Here is a 19855-nt window from a genome sequence, read left to right on the forward strand (position 1 = left end):
AGAATTTCCAGGAACTGATGATTTTTCGTTTATAAATAAGAATTAAAAAAAATAACCATAGGATTTTTTCTATAGAAAAACATCTGATTAATGTTAAACCTCTTTAACATTATGGAAGCATGTGGGAGTAAGTAGAATCTACACTTTAAGCAGTTGAACTAAGGTTCAGGTTTGGAGAACTAAGGTTCTAATGGAAGACCGGTCTAGAGTTAGGACTCAGGTCCTTAATGTGGATAACTTACGGAATTCGGGCTGTTTTAACGAACCAAATATAACAATTCGGTATTCCAACTTACATATTCAGTATGTACTTTATTTAGAGTTGTAAATATTGTAAAGTGGGATCCGTGCTGTTGTTCGCTTGAGTGGTAAATCCAGAAGAAGGTGCCATTTGTCATAATGCACACCAGCAACCACAAAGATGGTTGAACAAAAGCACGGATAAAACATAGATTTACAATTGTTGCCATATTGACATATACAATAATGGTAAATTAATTCATGGTTGTATTTATCGAGTTACAAGGCAAATTCAAATATTTTCAATACAATATTTTGACTTTAGAAATTCATTTTGTTTTGTTTGTTTAAATTAATTTCAAATCTTAAATTATGATAAACTACTTTAAACATCCTCCCGCCTCTTGACATCGGTCATTCATCAAATGTTCCATTTAAACGCTTTAAAGCCATAATGGCCTGTTGTAAGAGTCTGCGTTGTTTTAACATGCTTTGAGACCTCTCAATGATATTTGTAGAATTGGATTTTTTTCTTCTCATTGGAGTAGGAACTCTCTCTTGCGTCCTTTGTATAGTATTTTCTCTTCTTCTTTCTGAAGTGCGGAATCTCCTATCTACTCTTTGTGCGGAATTTGATCTTGCAGATGAGCTAATTCGGTCGTCTTCGTGCCCACGCTGGTTAGCCTCTGACATTCTTTGTAAACTTCTCTGACCTTGTAGAATTTGATCGTAGGTAAATGTCTGTACAGGAGGAAGATGAAGCAAAGTGTGGTGCTCTTCACCACATCTTGCACATGCGTCTTCAGAAAGGCATTCATAAATTTTATGGGACCGAGCTAGGCAATTAAAACAGTACCCTAGGCGTCGTACTTCTCTTCTACGTTGTCCAATATCCATGTTAAGGAATTTCCTACAAAATCTTAATGAGTGGAAACGTTCGCATATAAGGCATTTATGAATTTGTGGATTACGGGGTGCCCTGTTAAGAATGAAAGTAATTAGTTATTTCTGTGATGTAACCTAAATGTCATGTAACAGCAAGAGAATGAATGTTCAAGGTAATGAGAAAAGAATATTGGAATACATGTTGATTAGTTATGATCATTATCAGAGAAGAGGGGACACAATCGAGTTATATCTCTAGTTATGACTCCAGCAGCAGTACGAATGTCTACTACTCTTACCAATCCATCAACACCATAATGAACCTGCTTTATTCGACCAAGTTTCCATTCACAAGGTGGTAACTGGTCAACTTTTACGATTACTAGTTGATTAAGTTTGATATTCTCCATTGGGGATTGCCATTTATATCTGCGCTGTAACTCGGTGATGTATTCATCTTTCCATCGACGAGCAAATTGATGTTGCTGAGTTTTTAGTTTTTCCCATCTACAAGTGGGAGATAAATCGACGGATGCTGGTTCGGGTAACGCTACGAGTGGAGCACCTCGTAAAAAATGTCCTGGAGTTAAAGCTAATAGATCATGAGCGTTATCAGTCATTGGGGATAATGGTCGAGAATTCAGTACTGCTTCAATACGTACGAGCAACGTATTAAACTCTTCAAAGGTATATTTCTGGTTCTGAGCAACTTTTTTGAAGAGGGACTTAAATGACTTGACGCCTGCTTCCCACAATCCTCCCATGTGTGGTGCGTTTGGAGGGATAAACGACCATTGAAGACCTTGGGGAGTGTATTTTTTAATAACGTCATCCGCAGTGCTATTCAGAAATTGTTTAAATTCGTATCGCAGCTTCCTTTCAGCTCCAATGAAATTTGTGCCGTTGTCAGACATTACCTTGAGAGGTAAACCTCGGCGACCTACGAAACGAACGAACGCAGCTAAAAATGATTCGGAAGAAAGGTTCGAACACAGTTCTAGGTGAATTGCTTTCGTGCTAAAGCACACGAATACGCATACATAGCTTTTTTGGTAGATTGCTTGTCGAACGTTTGAAGTTTTTGTAGAGAACGGACCAGCAAAGTCTAGTCCAGTATATGAAAATGGAAGTGAAAAAGTACTCCTCTCTAAGGGAAGAGCTGCCATGATTTGGGATTGAATCTTTTGCTTATAGATAATGCATTTTTTGCAATTTCTTATGCATTTTTTAATTGATGATCGCAATCGGGATATGTAATATTCTTCACGAATGGTGCGTAACATTAAATTATTTTCGGCATGAAGTAAAGCGTCGTGGATGAAATTGATATATAATTTGGTATATTCCGAATCCTTGTGTAGTATTATGGGATAGCGTGCGCTATAGGGGATATCGGAGTTAGAAATTCTTCCATTTACGCGGATAATATTTTGTTTGTCAATGAAAGGATTAAGAGGGAATAGTGAGCTTTTCTTATGAACCTTTTTGGATTGTTTTAGTCCAAAGTACTCGCGACTGTAATGTTGCTTTTGAGCCAATATAATCATTCGAGTTTTTGCTTCTACAAATTCTTGGTGGGATATAAGAGGAGATGGGTAACAAACCATTTTTCGAACAGCTTTATAGAATCTTAATACGTAGGCAATAACACGAATAGCCTTATCCCACCGAGAAAATCGTTTGAGGAAATCTTCTTCGGATTGCGAAGTGTGGAAAACTTCTATTTTTCGTGCTTCAGGAGGGTCTTCATGAATTCGGGTGGTGTTAGGCCATTCTTCGGGAGGACTGCGTAACCAGTTTGGACCATGCCACCATAACGAATTGTTGAATAGTTCCTCGGGAGTGCAACCACGAGATCCAAGGTCTGCAGGGTTATCATTCGATCGGACATGACGCCATAAATTATTACCAACGTTGCTAATGATTTTTGCAACTCTATTTGCTACGTACGTTTTCCAAGTATACGGGGGCTTTTCTAACCAGCTAAGAGTGATGGATGAATCGCTCCAAAGAAATATTTCGTAATTATGCAATGGTAGCCCGACCGTAATATGTTTAACTAACTGTGAGAGAAGAACTGCTCCACAGAGCTCTAAACGGGGAAGACTTACTGGATCGATTGGAGCTACTTTGGTTTTAGATACAAGCAATTGTGTATGAATAGAATTTCCTAGACTAACTCTCAGAAAAATAGTTGCACAATAAGCCTTCTCAGAGGCATCACAAAACCCATGTATTTGAGAAACACACGTTGGGGAAAAATTTATCCAGCGAGGAATTTGGAACTTAGATATTTGAGATAAGGATTCCGCAAATTGATTCCACTTTTGCAATGTATGAGACTTAACGTTTTCATCCCATTGAGTGCCTTCTATCCATAACTGTTGAAGCATAATTTTGGCTACTACAATGACTGGAGATATCCAACCAGCGGGATCAAAAACTTTGGAAACGATTGAAAGAATTTGACGTTTGGTAATAGAATTAGTTGTTGAAGGGGCTTCGACTTTATAAAAAAACATGTCCTGCATGGCATTCCACTGAACGCCTAGTGTTTTAGTGCCACTAGTTTCGTAGAACTTCAAAAATTTTGAGTTCAAAATGTTTTCTTCAGACACTGAATTCAGTATTTCAGGATCGTTAGAAGTAATTTTCTTTAGAGGAAATCCAGCTGAATTTAGCATGGATATTAATTGAGATAGGGAATCTATGGCGGCTTCTGGGCTATGAGCTCCAGAGAGAACATCGTCAACATACATGTCCTTTTTAATAATTTGAGATCCTTGGGGATATAATTCCACTGAATCATCTGCTAATTGGAGCAGAGTTCGCATAGCTAAGTATGGGGCACAATTCACTCCGAATGTTACCGTCTTTAATGAATAATCTTGAATGGGTGAGGTTGGAGAAGGGCGCCAAACAATTTTTTGGAAGTTAGAATCATCTGGGTGAATAAGTATCTGTCGATACATTTTCTCTATATCACCGTTAAAAACGTATTTATAGAAACGCCAGCGAAGTATCAACGTTAACAAGTCTGATTGAAGGGTGGGGCCGACATGTAGAGTGTCATTTAAAGAATATCCCGAATAAGTTTTTTTTGATGCGTTGAATACGACGCGTAACTTAGTGCTAACACTTTGCGGCCTTAAAACTGCATGATGTGGCAAATAGAATGAATTGGATGACCCATCTGTTAAAAACTCTGTAGAATTTGTGAGTTTCATGTGGTTCAGGGAGACATATTCCTGCAAGACGTCATTGTAAGCCTTTGCTATTTCAGGCTTGTTTTTGAGAGATTGTTCCATTCTTACATATTGTAGTAGGGCTTGAGTTCTGGAGGGTGATATAGGTGTTTCAACCTGAAAATTGGCTTTGAAGGGAAGTCGAACCATATAGCGACCATCGGGAGTTCGCGTAGTTGTTTTTTTAAATAACGACTCGCAATATTCATCGTTGGCAGACAAATGTCTTTTTTCGGGAAATTCTTCCTGCTCCCAGAATTTTCTAAGTTGTTGGCTAAGAGAAACATCAGTGTCTTCCGAGGCCTCAATTGAAAAGGAGGAAACTGTATGAGTAGGGACAGATCCACTTATGATCCAACCAAAGATGGTAGCTTGTAGAACAAGAGATGAACCAATTTTCCTTACACCGTCTAGTAAGAGATTTGGGATTACATTACTTCCTAGAAGCAAATCAACCTGACTGGGTGAATGGAAATTGGGATCTGCCAGGTTTAAACCTTCCACCTCTTCGAGGGCCACGTCGGATTTAGTCATAAAAAAGCTAGGTAAAAGTCGAGTAACTTTATTCACAACTATAGCTTCCATATCGACTGCACGATTGTAAAGTTCCGAGAAAAGAGAAAGGGTACATAATAAATTGGAATTTGCCACGATTTGTCCCCCTAAACCCCTTATTTGATAACTTTTACACTCTGTTGGGAGTAGGAGATGTTGTTGTAATCTTTTTGAAATGAATGATCTTTCAGATCCTTGGTCTAAAAAGGCACGGGCTTTAAATATATCGCCATTATGACGAATGGTAACAATTGCGGTAGGCAACAAAATATTTTCGTTTGTTGAAAAATTATTGTTTGTAGCCATATGTGTAGATGCTTGAAGAACTGATGGCTCTTCACACTGGGAAGAAGTTGTAGGAATATCATTTCCCAAGTTGTGAGATGATGTGCTTACAAAGTTTGCCTTGGTAGTAGGAGTAATATTTTCGGAGTTTTGTTGTGATTTGGAAGTAGGAAAGTGCAGCAATGTATGATGGTTTCTTTTGCATTCCATACAAACAAATTTGCTTTTGCAATCTTTCCGTAAATGTTTATAGGAAAGACAATTAAGACATATTTTGTTTTGGGATACATACTGATTACGTTTTGTTGGGCTTAGTTGAAGAAATTGTGAGCAGTTTTTAAGGACATGGTTACTTTTACAAAGCTTACATTCAATTTGAGTTACACTTTCAGTTTGGAAAGTGTTAATATCTGCCTTTTTATAAGCGTTTCTCGTGCCATGGATGCTATCAAGTCTTTCTACAACTTCGTATCTATTTGATAAGAATTCGTTCATTTCTTCCCACTTGGGTAATTCTCTATGAGATTTAAGGGATTGTTCCCACAGGGATAAAGTTTCATGAGGGAGTTTTGTGGAACATAAATAGACGAGAATAGGATCCCAGTCCTTGGTTGAAATGTTTTGCGCTTGTAAGGCTGCTAGACAATCATTTATTGATGTCTGTATTTTTTGTAGAGATTCACTGTTCTCAGAATTTATTACTTTTAAGTTGAACAAAATCCGGAGTTGGTTGTCAACTAGACTTCTCTTATTCTCATAACGAGACTGAAGAGCTTCCCACGCTAGAGAAAAGTTATCTCCACACAACTTGTATTTGTGAACAATGCCAGCAGCCTGACCTTTAACTTTTAGACGTAAATAATAGAGCTTTTGTACAGAAGTAAGTTGGGCATGATTTATGTATACCGCTGTGAACATATCCCGAAATGAGGGCCATTCCTCATATCCGCCTTGAAATATTTCAGTGTCACAGGGTGGGAGCTTAATGGAAGCGTAGTTGTTGTGATGATCGGGTGTATTTCTCATAGAAATATTTTCTGGGGGAACAACAAGTGTTTTTTGCAAATCTAATAGTTTAGCCTTAGAGAAGTGAAACGCTTTTGTACATGCGGAATATTTTTCTTGGGCTGATTCCTTAAAGTTTTCATCGATTTCTTTGGCATAAGTGAAAATTTTCCGATACGACTTTTGAACATTTGCCCATCTTTCACTTAGATCTTGCAGAACAACATCTAATGAAGAATCTGTATGTTCAGTGGTGGGAATCTTTTCTAACCCAGATGTAAACATAATTAAATCATCGGAGTCAAAAATGAAATCGCCTTGTGCATTTTCCATTTTAGCAAAGAGATTTCCACTGAATTTATTTGAATATCGAAATATCTGGAATATCGCAATATAATTGTTCTAATTCAATATATGTATTTGTATGATATATATTGTGAACAAAACTAAAACCAATACGTATGATCTTCCCAGATAGCAAAGTACAACTATATCAGTGGAATATGTAATTGCTTGATTGACAAAATCCACAGGGGGAAGAGATAATATCAGTAAATAAGAAGAGATTTAAAGTTGTTGAGTTCAGTTCCAAAGATTCTGATTATAATTTGAAATTGTTTGTTGCAGAACTTGAGATCTGGAACTCATAGATGTATTTCATATATTATATCATCAAATTCATTCACAGAAACCCCATACAATTCATTTGAGTAACAAATTTATATATTCTTCTTGAATTGAGATATGCGTTCTTCATAAAAAGAGAACAAATCATAGGTAAATATTTCTACAAATTTACAACGTTTGTAACAACACTATAGTTCAATGGTGGGTAAAATTTCTCTTAAAATATGTTGAAGGGAAAATAAAAACAAGAATTATTCTCCAGAATATATTTAATTAATTTTTTTTTTTTATAATAAATAATATCCTAAGACGCTCAAAAAATTAATTCATCAAAAAAATTGCGGAAAATTTTCCATTAGTGTTGATTCTTCTTTTGTTAATGTTAAGAGAACGCATCAACGCTGGTGAGTATGGCTTTCCAACTTTGCTATAGTTTCTTCCACAATCAGCAAAAACAAAGAGCACGCTAAATGAGAATGTAGTTAATAAAGAGATATATTCTCCAACGCTATTTGTACTCTTTGTAAGCACATAGAGAGACATTTAAATGCATTGGAAACGTTTCGTTTCTTCACTCATTGAAAATGTAGGTAAAAGAGAGAAATATTTTATTTGTGCGTGTGTGTTTTTTTACTTTTTTATGAATATATTGTGTTTGAAGAACAATGATGGGCAAAATCTATCTTAAAAATATTTTAAGGGAAATTAAAAACACAGAGAATTCTGCGGAATTTAATAAATTTATAAACATAAATGATATTTAAGCAACTGTAAAAACACCATCATTCCAAAAATTGGGAAAACTCGTGGTTACTGTTTATTTTCGTTTTAACAACAACAAATTTAAAGAGAATGCCTCACGCAGCTGTGTCTGCTTGCCTAATTTTGCTGTGGAACAATGGTGTACGGAACAAAACTAATAGGGAGTGAGTTCACTACAAAACGACTGGCGAAAAGAGAAAAGTAGGGTTTTGGGCTGTTTTGGACATCTGTATTGTGGAACGACACCAAGTTTGATAGAAGTGTTCTCTCATGTATTCACCATTTAACTCTCTTAAATAATTTGTTATTATGATGTTAACGGAGTTCATATGATCTCTTCATATGTTTCTTTATTTCACCAAGTTATTTTGCAATATAAATTATGTTATGGTTTTATATGCTTTCCTTGTACAATAATTCCCTTGTACAGAAGGAATTGTTGGGAGAGAAAAAAAATGTGTTATAAACAGTATGTGCAGAAAATATGAATCAACCGAAACCAATCGTACTCTTATTAACGATGTGTGCCAAAATCAAATCGACATAATTGTAGTGCTAATGATTATTCTTACAAAAAATAATATGTTAACAAAGTTGGCGAGTGTCCTTCTTTATGATGTTCAAGAACTTTAGCTTATAAGAAATTTAAATGAGAATTATTTATAAATTTGTGAAAGGGGTCGCTAATCGGACTGTGGATAATTGTTATATTTAATTATTACTGTTTTATAGAACGGATACAAGATTTTTAACATAAGGTGATTATGAATATGAATGCATATTCAGATTATGCTCGTGGAGTACATGGATATACATTTGTGAATATCGACTTACGTGGTTTTGTGGATATCAACTTTTTGCTTTGCAATTGTTAGAAATCGTCTTTTTGTTCACACTGAGACCCTTGGGAGCAGTGATCTCGCTTTTTTGCTGTCGGTGAGAGGAATTTCCACAGACTTCGAGGACGATGGTTGTGTGAATCTTCTTCCTTTTTGTGTAATAAAATGGGTTTTCACTGGTTGACTGACGTAATTCTGACTGGCAATCCCCAAGTGTTGCTAGTGGAAACAAATTGGAAACGTGACGGCGACGAATATCAATGTTGCTTGAAATCGAAGATGTCAAGAAGTCAATGGCTTAATAACATTGGTAGATGGGAAATAGAACTGCGATTAAACTCAGCGTTACCTTGCATCGATATCTCCACAAAACATTTGGCTCTGTTGTTGGTGTTATTGTGTCAACTTATAACAGAAAATGTTGCAAATTATCACTGCCGACGACCTGTGAATCTGCCGTAAATGATGGGAAAGGTTCAGACCAGCTTCGGATAAGCTCAATGTTGTGCGCGAGTTTTTTTTTTCTGGAATTCTTTGCGGATTTAACTTGAGGTTATGTTCGGAATTTGGTGTTGTTTTCCATTATAAGTTCACCACAATTTTTTTTTTTTTTTTTTTTTTCGGCCAAACTTCCACAATTTATATATTTTTTTTTTTTTTTTTTTGCTTTTCGCTGTGTATTTTTGAGAAAAAATATATGTATTTTTTGTTTCTTTATTTCTTTTTTTTGATATTTCAGTTTAAGTTTTGTGTGACATGTGATTGCAAATGTCAAAATTGCGAATCTGAAGAACAATGACAATTCACAATAACGATGATCGTGTTACCGTATTGCTGTTAAATGGAGTTGTGATAACAATATTGTTCAGTTGAACTAAGGTTCAGGTTTGGAGAACTAAGGTTCTAATGGAAGACCGGTCTAGAGTTAGGACTCAGGTCCTTAATGTGGATAACTTACGGAATTCGGGCTGTTTTAACGAACCAAATATAACAATTCGGTATTCCAACTTACATATTCAGTATGTACTTTATTTAGAGTTGTAAATATTGTAAAGTGGGATCCGTGCTGTTGTTCGCTTGAGTGGTAAATCCAGAAGAAGGTGCCATTTGTCATAATGCACACCAGCAACCACAAAGATGGTTGAACAAAAGCACGGATAAAACATAGATTTACAATTGTTGCCATATTGACATATACAATAATGGTAAATTAATTCATGGTTGTATTTATCGAGTTACAAGGCAAATTCAAATATTTTCAATACAATATTTTGACTTTAGAAATTCATTTTGTTTTGTTTGTTTAAATTAATTTCAAATCTTAAATTATGATAAACTACTTTAAACAACATCTGAGAATTGAATTTTTTGCATAGAAAGTTCGCAGCAACTTAGGTATAAATTTTAGCTATACAAAAACATCCTCAGGAAATTTTCAATTTTTTCCTATAATTTTTTTTTTTTTTATTTTAGAAAAATTATCTACAATTGAGATCTGATTATTTTCTATAGAAAGAAATACCCTAGTTCCCAAGAAAATTCAGATTACTCCTCAATATCTGAGATTTAATTTTTTTGTTGCAGAAATTCTTGAAAAAAAATCGTCTTCCCTTTGAGTGTAATTTGTAATTAAATCTAAAAATCATTAAGCATTCTTCTACTTCTTCCATATTATTTTCTGTCAACGATTCCGACTCCTGCTGCTGTTGCAGCAGCAAAAAAAGAACTGCTCCTTGAAAAAACACCTTGTACAACAATGTACGAATATGTATGCATTGAGAATGGAGGTAATTTCCTGACATTTTCTTTTCGCAGATGCGTGTGTGTTAATGTTGATATTATTTTCATTCCTGTACAACCTCTCCAGCTAAGCAGGTGGTTAGACCTCCTCCCAACATTTACTCCTACAAATCAACTTTGCTACCATTCCTGGTTTGAGGTATTTAAGATTTTCTGATACAGGCATTCACATGCTTCATGCTTTAATTTCTAAACTTCAGTACCACCATGGAAGGAACATAATTCCATGACACAAACACCGGAGGAGGAGGAGAACAACGAAAAACCAACACACCATAAAGAAGAACAAGACTGAAGCGAGAAAAAAAATCCAACATTAGATTTGATTTCATTTCTCTCTCTTTCTCAATTTCAATGGGTGTTAATTTTTCCTGTTTCCTTTCTGTTGTTTAATGTATGGAAAATTTGCGTGTGTTTTGTGGTTCTTCTTTCGTCTTGCTTTCGGTGTTGTTGTTGCTGTTCTCCTTGCTTGTTAACAACCTTTTTGTTGTTGTTGTTGTTAGTGTACATGTTTCAGCTGGTATTTGATGTTGGGGTATAATATCGAGTTTTTGTTGTCCTCTTCTTTTTGTTGTTGTTTTCTAATTTTATCCAGGGTCCTGGATTGTTGTTGATATTATTGTTGTTGTAGTTGTCCTTGTTTATTTTATGGTAATGTTCTTTAAAGCTTTTTGGGTGAAATTTTAGGGGAACTTAATTAAAGCATTAGAATAAATCTTTGAAAGTGTTTTTAATATCTGTTTGAAAATTGTCCATTAAGGAGATGGAAGGAGTTTTGGTTATCCTTGCAAAAAAAAAATCTACGGAACTGAGAACAGAAAGCCTTAGGAAATGGGGTCGATTTTTCTATAGAAAGTATAACTCATCGACTAAAGGTCGACTTTTTTCTATGGGAAGAAATACTTTAGGAACTAAGGTTGATTTTTTCTGTACGAAAAACAGTTTCTTAGGAACTGAGGTCGGATGTTTGTATATAGGAAAAATAAATCAGAATCTGGGGTGGGATTTCTTCTATAGAAAAAAATCCTAAAGAGCTAAAGTCGAATTTTTTTCATAGAAAAAAAAAAAACATACCGCAAATGAACTGAGATGTGATGAACGGATGTCTAGACTATAGAAAAAACTACATCTCAGTTGAACAGATGTCTCTGAGTTTCTCTCAACTTCTCAGAAGTTAGGTCGGGGTTTTTATGGGAAGAAATACCTCAGATAAACTATGGTCGGACTTTTTTATTTTCTGTAGGGATAGAAACACATTTTCGTAGATTTTTTCTATAGACGTAAAAAATCTGTAATTCAGGTCGGATGTTTTATAAGAGAAAAATACTTCTGTAAACGAGTCCAAGTTTTTCTAAAATAAATGAAGTCTCAGAAGAAGGTCTGACTTCTTTTATAGAATAAAATTATATCAGCCGAACTGAGGTCTGTGTTTTTTTTATAGAATATCAGACAAACTGACGTCAGTTTTTTTCTAAAGAAAAAAATACCTCAGGTGAACTCAGGTCGGATTTTTTAATATAAAAAGTAAAGTTAATTTTTTTCTATATAAAACCTCAGTAGCAGAGATTGAAAAATTCACCAGTAACTTAGGTCGATTTTTTTATAGAAAAAATACTACAGGAACGGAGGTTGGATTTTTCCATAAAAAATATCTCAGGAACTGGGCCGGATTTTTTTTTATAGAAAAAATACCTCACGTGAACTGAGGTCGGAGTTTTAATATAAAAACTAAGGTCAGATTTTTTTCTTGAAAAAAAAAATACCTTAGTAACTGAGGTCGATTTTTTCTATAAAAAATACCACAGGGACGGAGGTCGGGTTTTTTTACAGAGAAAAGAATATCTCAAGCTCAGGGGTCGGATTTTTTTTATAAAAAAACTTTCGCCGGTTTTTTTCTGTAGGAAAAATTACTCACAAACTTTTCTTTTAAAAGAGGACTTCAGTAACTGTATTCGGATTTTTCTCTATAGAAAAAGAGATATCTCAGGAACTGGCCTGGATTTAAATAAAGAATACCTTAGAATTATTTTCTATAAAAAGAGGTTCGTTTTTTCTATAGAAAATTTACGTCAAGAACTGAGGTCTGATTTTTTTTATATTGAAAAATGTTCCTTCAGATGAAGAGAGGTTATTGATTATTATCATAGATACAAATACGAACTCAGATAATGGGAAGATTTCTTCTATGGAAAATAAAACATTGATGCATTTTTCTATAGAAAAAAATAGATCTCCGATGAACTTAGTTCTTCCAAATGTATCTATCGAAAAAATATACCTCAGACGGACTGAGGTCTGCGATTTGTTTTATAGAGAAAAAAATGCCTCCAGAGCTCGACTCTTTACTTCACGAAAAATAAATCTCAGGAAAAATGGCACCTCAGAAACAGGGGTCGGGTTTTTTCTATAAAATTTTCTAGCTCAGGAACTAAGGTCAGATTCGTTTAAACCTTTTGTCTTCAAAAAAATATACCTCAGATAAATTGAGGCCTGCGATTTTTTATAGAAAAAATTACCTTTAGAGCTTTGCTCGACTCTTTACTTCAGAAAAAAGAAAGCTCAGGAAAAATGACATCAGAAACAGAGGTGGGATTTTTTCTATAAAAAAATTTTAGCTGAGCTGAGGTCAGACATATCTGAAGTAATATTTTCGTTTAAAACATTTTTTCTTAAAAAAAACCCTCAAGAACAGAGACCAGATTTTTTTCTATAGAATAAATTTTTCTTATATTTTTTGAAGACCCTTTCATTGTCCATCTTGTCGTCAATATGTTCACACATACAGGCACACAAATCAAATCACCAGTTATATTTATTTTTTTATTGATCGATTTTTATGATATCCTTTCTTTTTTTATTCGGTATTTTGAAACAGACTAGAATAACATTGTAAGGATTTACAAATGTTATTTATTTTTATTTCTACACACAAAACCAGCAACAACAACTACAACAATACAAAAAGGACAATGCAAAAAAATACAACAAAACCCAAAAACCAATTCAAAAACTAAATATGACCGACCCGACATACATACACGTACCCTACCACACACATGCTTCACACAAACAGAGATTACCACAAAAAAACGATAACACACAGTAGCAGTTTTTAGCAGTTCGGATACCTTGTAACACATTTTTATTGGAGATTTGGCAGTTAGTAAAGAAGGAGATTACAGGAGTAAAAATAATGAAGATAACACTGAACTTTTGCACACGAAAGGGAGAAGTGAAGTGATAGTAGTACTTGGTAATTTTCTAACCTCATATCCGACCGTCTGTCCGTCCGTACCTCAATCGTTTCAATGTATTGGTTTGCTATGGTAATAACTATAAAATTTATGATTTTCATTACGATTTAAGGTGTTCAGCCGGGTTTACCTTCCTTGCAAAAGGATCTGAACAGACATATACAGATAGTAGCAGGAGTAGTAAAAACAAATATATTTGCAGACACAGCCATATACAAATGTATTTATTTGTATAGTTATATGACTGAAATGTGAGAGTGTGTGTGCTCGTGTGTATTTTTGTGGAGATTTATTAACGATAAGACATTACTGAATAAATACATATAAAGTACATATATACACAAATAATCACAGGTATGTTTGTTTGTGTGAATGTTTTCACATGTGTTGTTGGTAGTGGCAAAAGGAAATAAATATTTTTGAAACAAAAATATATCCCCCAAATGGGGTCATAAATTGTCCAAGAAATATATGTATGTATATGTACATAGGATAAACAAATAAAATACACAGAAGGGTATTATTAAAGTGACCAGAACAAGGTGAAAGGGAAAGAGGTGAGGTGGGAAAAGTTTGGAAAAGAAATATAGAACTCTTTAAGAAAATAACTGTTGAGAAGATAAAACTACCCAATCAAAATCACATATCTAGGACTGGAATTTCTGCTTATATTTTAGTTTTTCCTTGAATGTCAAGGATCCAATAGATTTTTTTCTCAGATTGTCTCCAATAAATTATATTGAAAAATGTTTCCCTTCAAGGGCAGGCTCCTGACGACAAAAAAGTATGAATTTTAAATACTTCTTGAAAACTCTAAAATAATTGTACAAGAAAAAAAGAAGCAACAAATACTTTTGGATTTGGTTTAACCCTTTCAGTGTAAAAAAAATGTTTGTCGGAATAAAAATCTAAAATTTTGTACTTAAAATCGTATGAAGGCACAGAGTTTAGAAAAAAAGCAATTCTTATTTTAACCCTCGGACAGTTTTGTCTGTCTTTCAGCAAAAACAAAGACATCAATTGTAACGGTACATAGGATAACCGAAAATTTGCGAAGGAAGAGAGTAATTTTAAATGTCGACAAAAACAGTGAAAGGGTTAACAAAGTGAGGACCTTTAGTGACTTTTTATGGAAAGACAACTTTTTCAGTCAATTTTCATTAATCATATTTTGTAGAAAAATCCTAATTATTTTCAATTAAAGATTCTCTCTTTTCTAAAAAGTAAAAAAAATGGTCTCAGATGCTTGATATTTGACCATAGAAAAAATTAAGAAGAAAAAATTGTGGCCCACATACTTTGTGAAAATAATCAACAGTCCTAATTATTAATTTTGAAATGGTCTAGGTTAATTGGTATTGAAAATGTGGTATTATAGGTCTTTTTTTTGATTTTCATTGAGTGAAAAACTTGCTTACCAAAAATCATAAATATTGGGCAATCATATAAAGAAACCTCCCAAATGTTGGCTTTTTTGGAATTTTGAGACTTATTGCAACCAAGATGACTGCAATTTTGTAATTACTTGACTTCTCGTTGGGTAGTAGGTCTCCCTACAAAAGCTCACAATACTGACTCAAACTTCAGGGCAAACTCCATGCAGAAGTGCTACCTAATATTTTGGAGATTTTTGGAATGTTTTTCAATCAAATTGGGTGCAGATAAATATTACATGTTTTGCATTGGGCGTCGAAAACTTCTACCAACAAATTACCATGGTAAACCCTCCATAGGAAAGTCCCGATCACGTTTTTCAATGTCCACCTTATGGTAGAGGGCACAAAATGACGTTTTTAAAAAGAATAATATTCGAATACTTAACAATTTTGGGAGGACGTAAGGATTGATTTATATTATTATAGACAACAAAATCTCAATTAAAGAAAACAAATCATAACTCCATATGCATAGAATCACTTTCTGAGTCGATTTATGCATGTCCGTCCGTCCGTCTGTCCGTCTGTAGATGTTAAATTGTAAACAAAGTACAGGTCACATTTATGATCCGATTTGGATGAAATTTGGCACAAGTCACTTATTTGGCCCAAATTGGGAAAAATCGGTTTAGATTTAGATATAGCGCCCATATATATTTTCGTCCGATTAAAGGTGAATGGTGTACCAAAGTCCCTATATATCTTTCGATTTGTACGGAATTCTGCATTGTCTACTCAATGCAATATTGAATGACCTGTGTTCAGATTCGAGAAAATCGGTTCCCTATATGTCTTTCGATTTGCACGAAATTTGGCATAGAGTACTGAATTAAGTCCAGAATGATGTGTGATAAGTTTCGTGAAAATCGGTTCAGATATAGATATAGCTCCCATATATATTTTCGTCCGATTTTATGTAAATGGTGTATTAAAGTCCCTATATATTTTTTTCGATTTGCACGAAATTTGGCATAGCGTACTGAACAAAGTGTAGAATGATGTGTGTTAATCTTCGTGAAAATCAGATCAAATTTAGATATATGTCTTTTGTTCCGATTTTATGGAAATTGTGCACTAAAGACCCAAAGTTTTGGACACAATTTTATACAATGTAGTGAAGTTAATATGAAATAATCTCTGGCAGGTTTCGAAACAATTATGCTTTTTGTGATTACTTTTTTTCATTGAAATTTTCTAACGAACAAAAATGGCTTGATTTTTTTCTATTTAGTTATTTTTTTCAGACGCGAACTTTCTCTACTCATAACCTCACATTTGATGGTTTGGTTTCTTTTTTTAAAGTGGAGTATATTAGTATTATCATTATTATTATTTAATTCTCTTTCACTGCTGAGTAATGTTTTTTATAATAATTTTTGTATAAGGAAATATTGTTCAGTTTCTGAGAGACATTCTTTTAAAGAAACCCCTATCCTCACATTCTGGTATTTGGTATGCATCTTGTGAAAAAAAAAATTATTCCCAATGATTTCTTTTTGATTTTTTTTATTTAGTTACTTACATATATATATATATATATATATATATATTTTAAAAACCTGACCTCACATTTAATATTTTTTTTACATCTTGAAGTATATTAGGAATAATGTTTTTCTAATGGTCAGTCCCTGAGGACAATTTGTTATAAAAAAAACTAACCTCACATTCTGGTATATTCTTCATTTTTTCTACACATAACTTAACCTCAAATTTAGAAATGAAATCGACGCCTAAAGCTCTGAAAACCATAGAAAAGTATTCCTCAAAAATTAAAAAATAATTCAGTAGACAATTCCTAAAAATCAAGTTAGGAATATAGTACTGATAAAAAAATAGGTGTTCTCTGACCTGTTTATAAATGTTTAAATATTATGGAAATTAATCAGAACTCTGCTCCCACGTCCCATTATAACGAAATGAACTTTTTTCACTGGCCTGGATGATAATTTCTTTTTTTTTTTTTTTTTGATTTGAGTTATTATTTTTTTATTTTTTTATTTTTTTTTTGTTTTTTTTAAAGCTATTTTTTCCCTAACAGTACGATTAATGTTTATTGAATCTATTTTCATTCAGAGATTTTTCACCAAACAAAATCTACGTTTTATTTTCTAGACGTGCCCTTGCATTACCGTTTATGGATCATGGTAGTTACGATGCTATTTTTCTTATTATGGGAATTTGAGATCCCCATAATCTATTCACAATCTATTATCACACACTTTACACTTCCACATAGGGTAACTCACCCTTAACACACTTCTATTATTATTATCACAGTATTTGTTTCCAAAACTTACCTTTTGTGCCTTGCAAGTCGTTGTAATCGGCTGGACTTCATGTTGTGGATGACGTTGATCATTGATGCAATCAGCACAGGCTGGAATCTTACAAGTTAGGCAGTACATTGACAAAACCTCTTCATGTTCTCCGCACACTGATTCTCGCTGCTGGGCAGCTCCTTTGGGCTTTACCAAATTGTGTTTGGCCAGGGGACCCCTCGCTGGATGACATAGCTCCCGACAGGCGTCACAATAACGTATTTCACATTGTTCACAGACCAATGATGCCACTTTGGGATCTGTTTCACACATCTGGCAACGTAGAGCCTCACGGGCGCAGAAACGATCGACAATCGATTCCATGGCACGATAGGGTGGCAGATTGCGAACACCACCTTCGTCAAAGAAAACAATTTTACGGCAAAGAGGACAGGTTAGACTGTAAGCGGCACCGGGGGGAGCTGAGGCAGCAGCACCCTGCAAAAGATTGGTAATGTGTCCGGTACCGGCATATGACACAGGCCGTGATGTGTTCGAACAGCAAACGACACCCGAGTCGGCTTCACTCAGAATGCTAACTTTATCCGATTGATCTTGATCTGAGGTTAAGGATTCAGTGCCCGTGGCGGAGCTGGTTGTACTGGCAGCTGAACTGTTGGATGAATGTCTGGTTGATGGATGTGTGTGATTGTGGGGATGTGAATGATGGGGACCACCAGCAGCTAGACCCGATGGGTGGGGATGGACTGTGGCGGCAACACTGTGTAAAGTACCACCATTCAACGAGGAAGAACCACCGCCTGTGACGGAAGCTAAAATGGCCCCAGGTGTATATGGGGTCTGTATATCCAAAGCACAGCCCAGGCAAAGGGCATGGAAGCAGGGCAATAAAACCGGATTAGCAAAAAGTTGTTTGCAAGTGGGACACCGTAATTCGTCCTCCATAATAAGACTGTTTTTGTGGGGGGGTTGCGGTTGAGTTGTGGGTTTGCGGGAGAGATGGGTCTTGGAGATCCTTTTTTTCAACGATGATATTCAACGATGATTCCAATTCAATTGCTTCAATTGTCGGTTTTAGCAGTTATTTGAACATTTTCCTGGAGGAAAATTTTTTCTTTGATTTTTGAAACACTTTCAAGATTCACAAATTTTCAAATATGCACTTAGAAATAATTGACATTCAAAATATGTTTTATTTTCTCTTTCAAAAGTAAATTAGAATTTTCCAATTTGAATTTCGGGTAGAAAATTACTTCGAAATATTTTTAGTTGGGGTTTTCACTTTTTTTTAATCAGCCGGTAGCTTTGTATTCGCTCTCACACTTTATCACTGAACTCTATTGATAAGATATTTATTAGATAGTTATGTTTAATTCTCATTCACTTCAATACTGTCGGTAAATTTATCATTCACTTCAAACACTAGTGGGGAATACACACAACTGTTGTAGTTATTTTTATTTTTTCCACTCCAATATTAATTTTTTATTTATTTTATTTTTTTATTTTAACTTCACAATTTTTTCCCAATTTTTATTCATATGTTTTGTTACTATTTTTCAAATAAATATTTAAAAATTTCGATTTTTATTTATTTCAACTCCAATTTCATTCAATTTCCGATTTTAATTCTTTTTAATTTTCATTCAAAACTATTTCCAAAATTTAATTTTGCACACTCAATAAATATTCTCAATTTTCGTATCGAACCAATTTCATAAACTTCTTCTGTTGCTGTAGCTCTTATTTGAAACTCCACTGTAAACGACCGTTGTTGTTTTTGTTGTGTATTCTGTATATTCACGATTTCGACGCGCGTAGACTCCGCTCGTACGACCACTTTCCACGAATTCTCAAGCTAAACTAAACGTTCGTTTGCGACATGCCCGGCTGTTTGGTGGTGGTTATTCGGCAATTGCTTAACATTGTTTGTTATTGTTTGGTGCTATCGAACATGTTGTATAGTGGTAGTTGGTTGCGACATGTTTTGTTGTGGATTGTTGAATGGGCATCCAGTGATACACCCAAAAAAAATGTTAAGGGAAATCTGAAAAGAAAAGGTTGAATTAAAAAAAAAATATTTTTTAAAGAAAACCACAACTATAATTGCGGATTTAAAAACAAGTAAAAACTTTGTTTCGTTCGGCTGGTTTATCCTTTACCATGAGGGGCAGGGACGTACGCCCCGAAATTTTTGTTATTTATTAATAAGTTTAGTTTGGAAACATAATATTTTTAATTCCACTAGAATTTTCATTTTTTCATTTTAATTATATACCCTTCAATGCACTGTGGTACAGGGTATGGACGTACGAAAGGGACCGACCCCTTGTATAGCATATTCAGATTTAGCAAAGGGTGCTTTTTGTAAAGACGACATCTTATTTTCAAATAAAGGAGAGTTCGGAAAGGGCAACCACTAAGTCCCAAAATTTCTTCTGTCGCACTGTCTTAAAAAATGGAAAGATGTTATCGAATGCTTTACCGCCCACGAAGAAAAAGGAATACCACAAAGATGTGATTCAGAACTTTATATCGAGATTGATAGATGGTTCAAAACGTTATAGACAAACAAGCTTTCGATATATTAAAAGAACAAAAGTATAAAGTTGAAGTGGTTATTGACTCAATTTTATTGCG

The 19855-nt window shown here is 34.4% G+C and overlaps 1 protein-coding gene across 1 annotated transcript in view; it reads right to left on the minus strand.

The window, feature by feature from the left end:
- Positions 1–18160, minus strand: part of LOC133327474 (E3 ubiquitin-protein ligase TRIM9) — a 263863-nt gene extending 245703 nt beyond the window's left edge. The window contains exon 1 of the mRNA XM_061535992.1: positions 17234–18160. Coding sequence (XP_061391976.1) covers positions 17234–18160 — 927 coding nt within the window. The remainder of the gene's footprint in view (positions 1–17233) is intronic.
- Positions 18161–19855: the final 1695 nt, after the last annotated feature.

The sequence above is a fragment of the Musca vetustissima genome, unplaced genomic scaffold (assembly GCF_032173495.1).
Source record: "Musca vetustissima isolate MV318-11 ecotype Yass unplaced genomic scaffold, APGP_CSIRO_Mvet_v1 utg17971, whole genome shotgun sequence".
NCBI lineage: Eukaryota > Metazoa > Arthropoda > Insecta > Diptera > Muscidae > Musca > Musca vetustissima.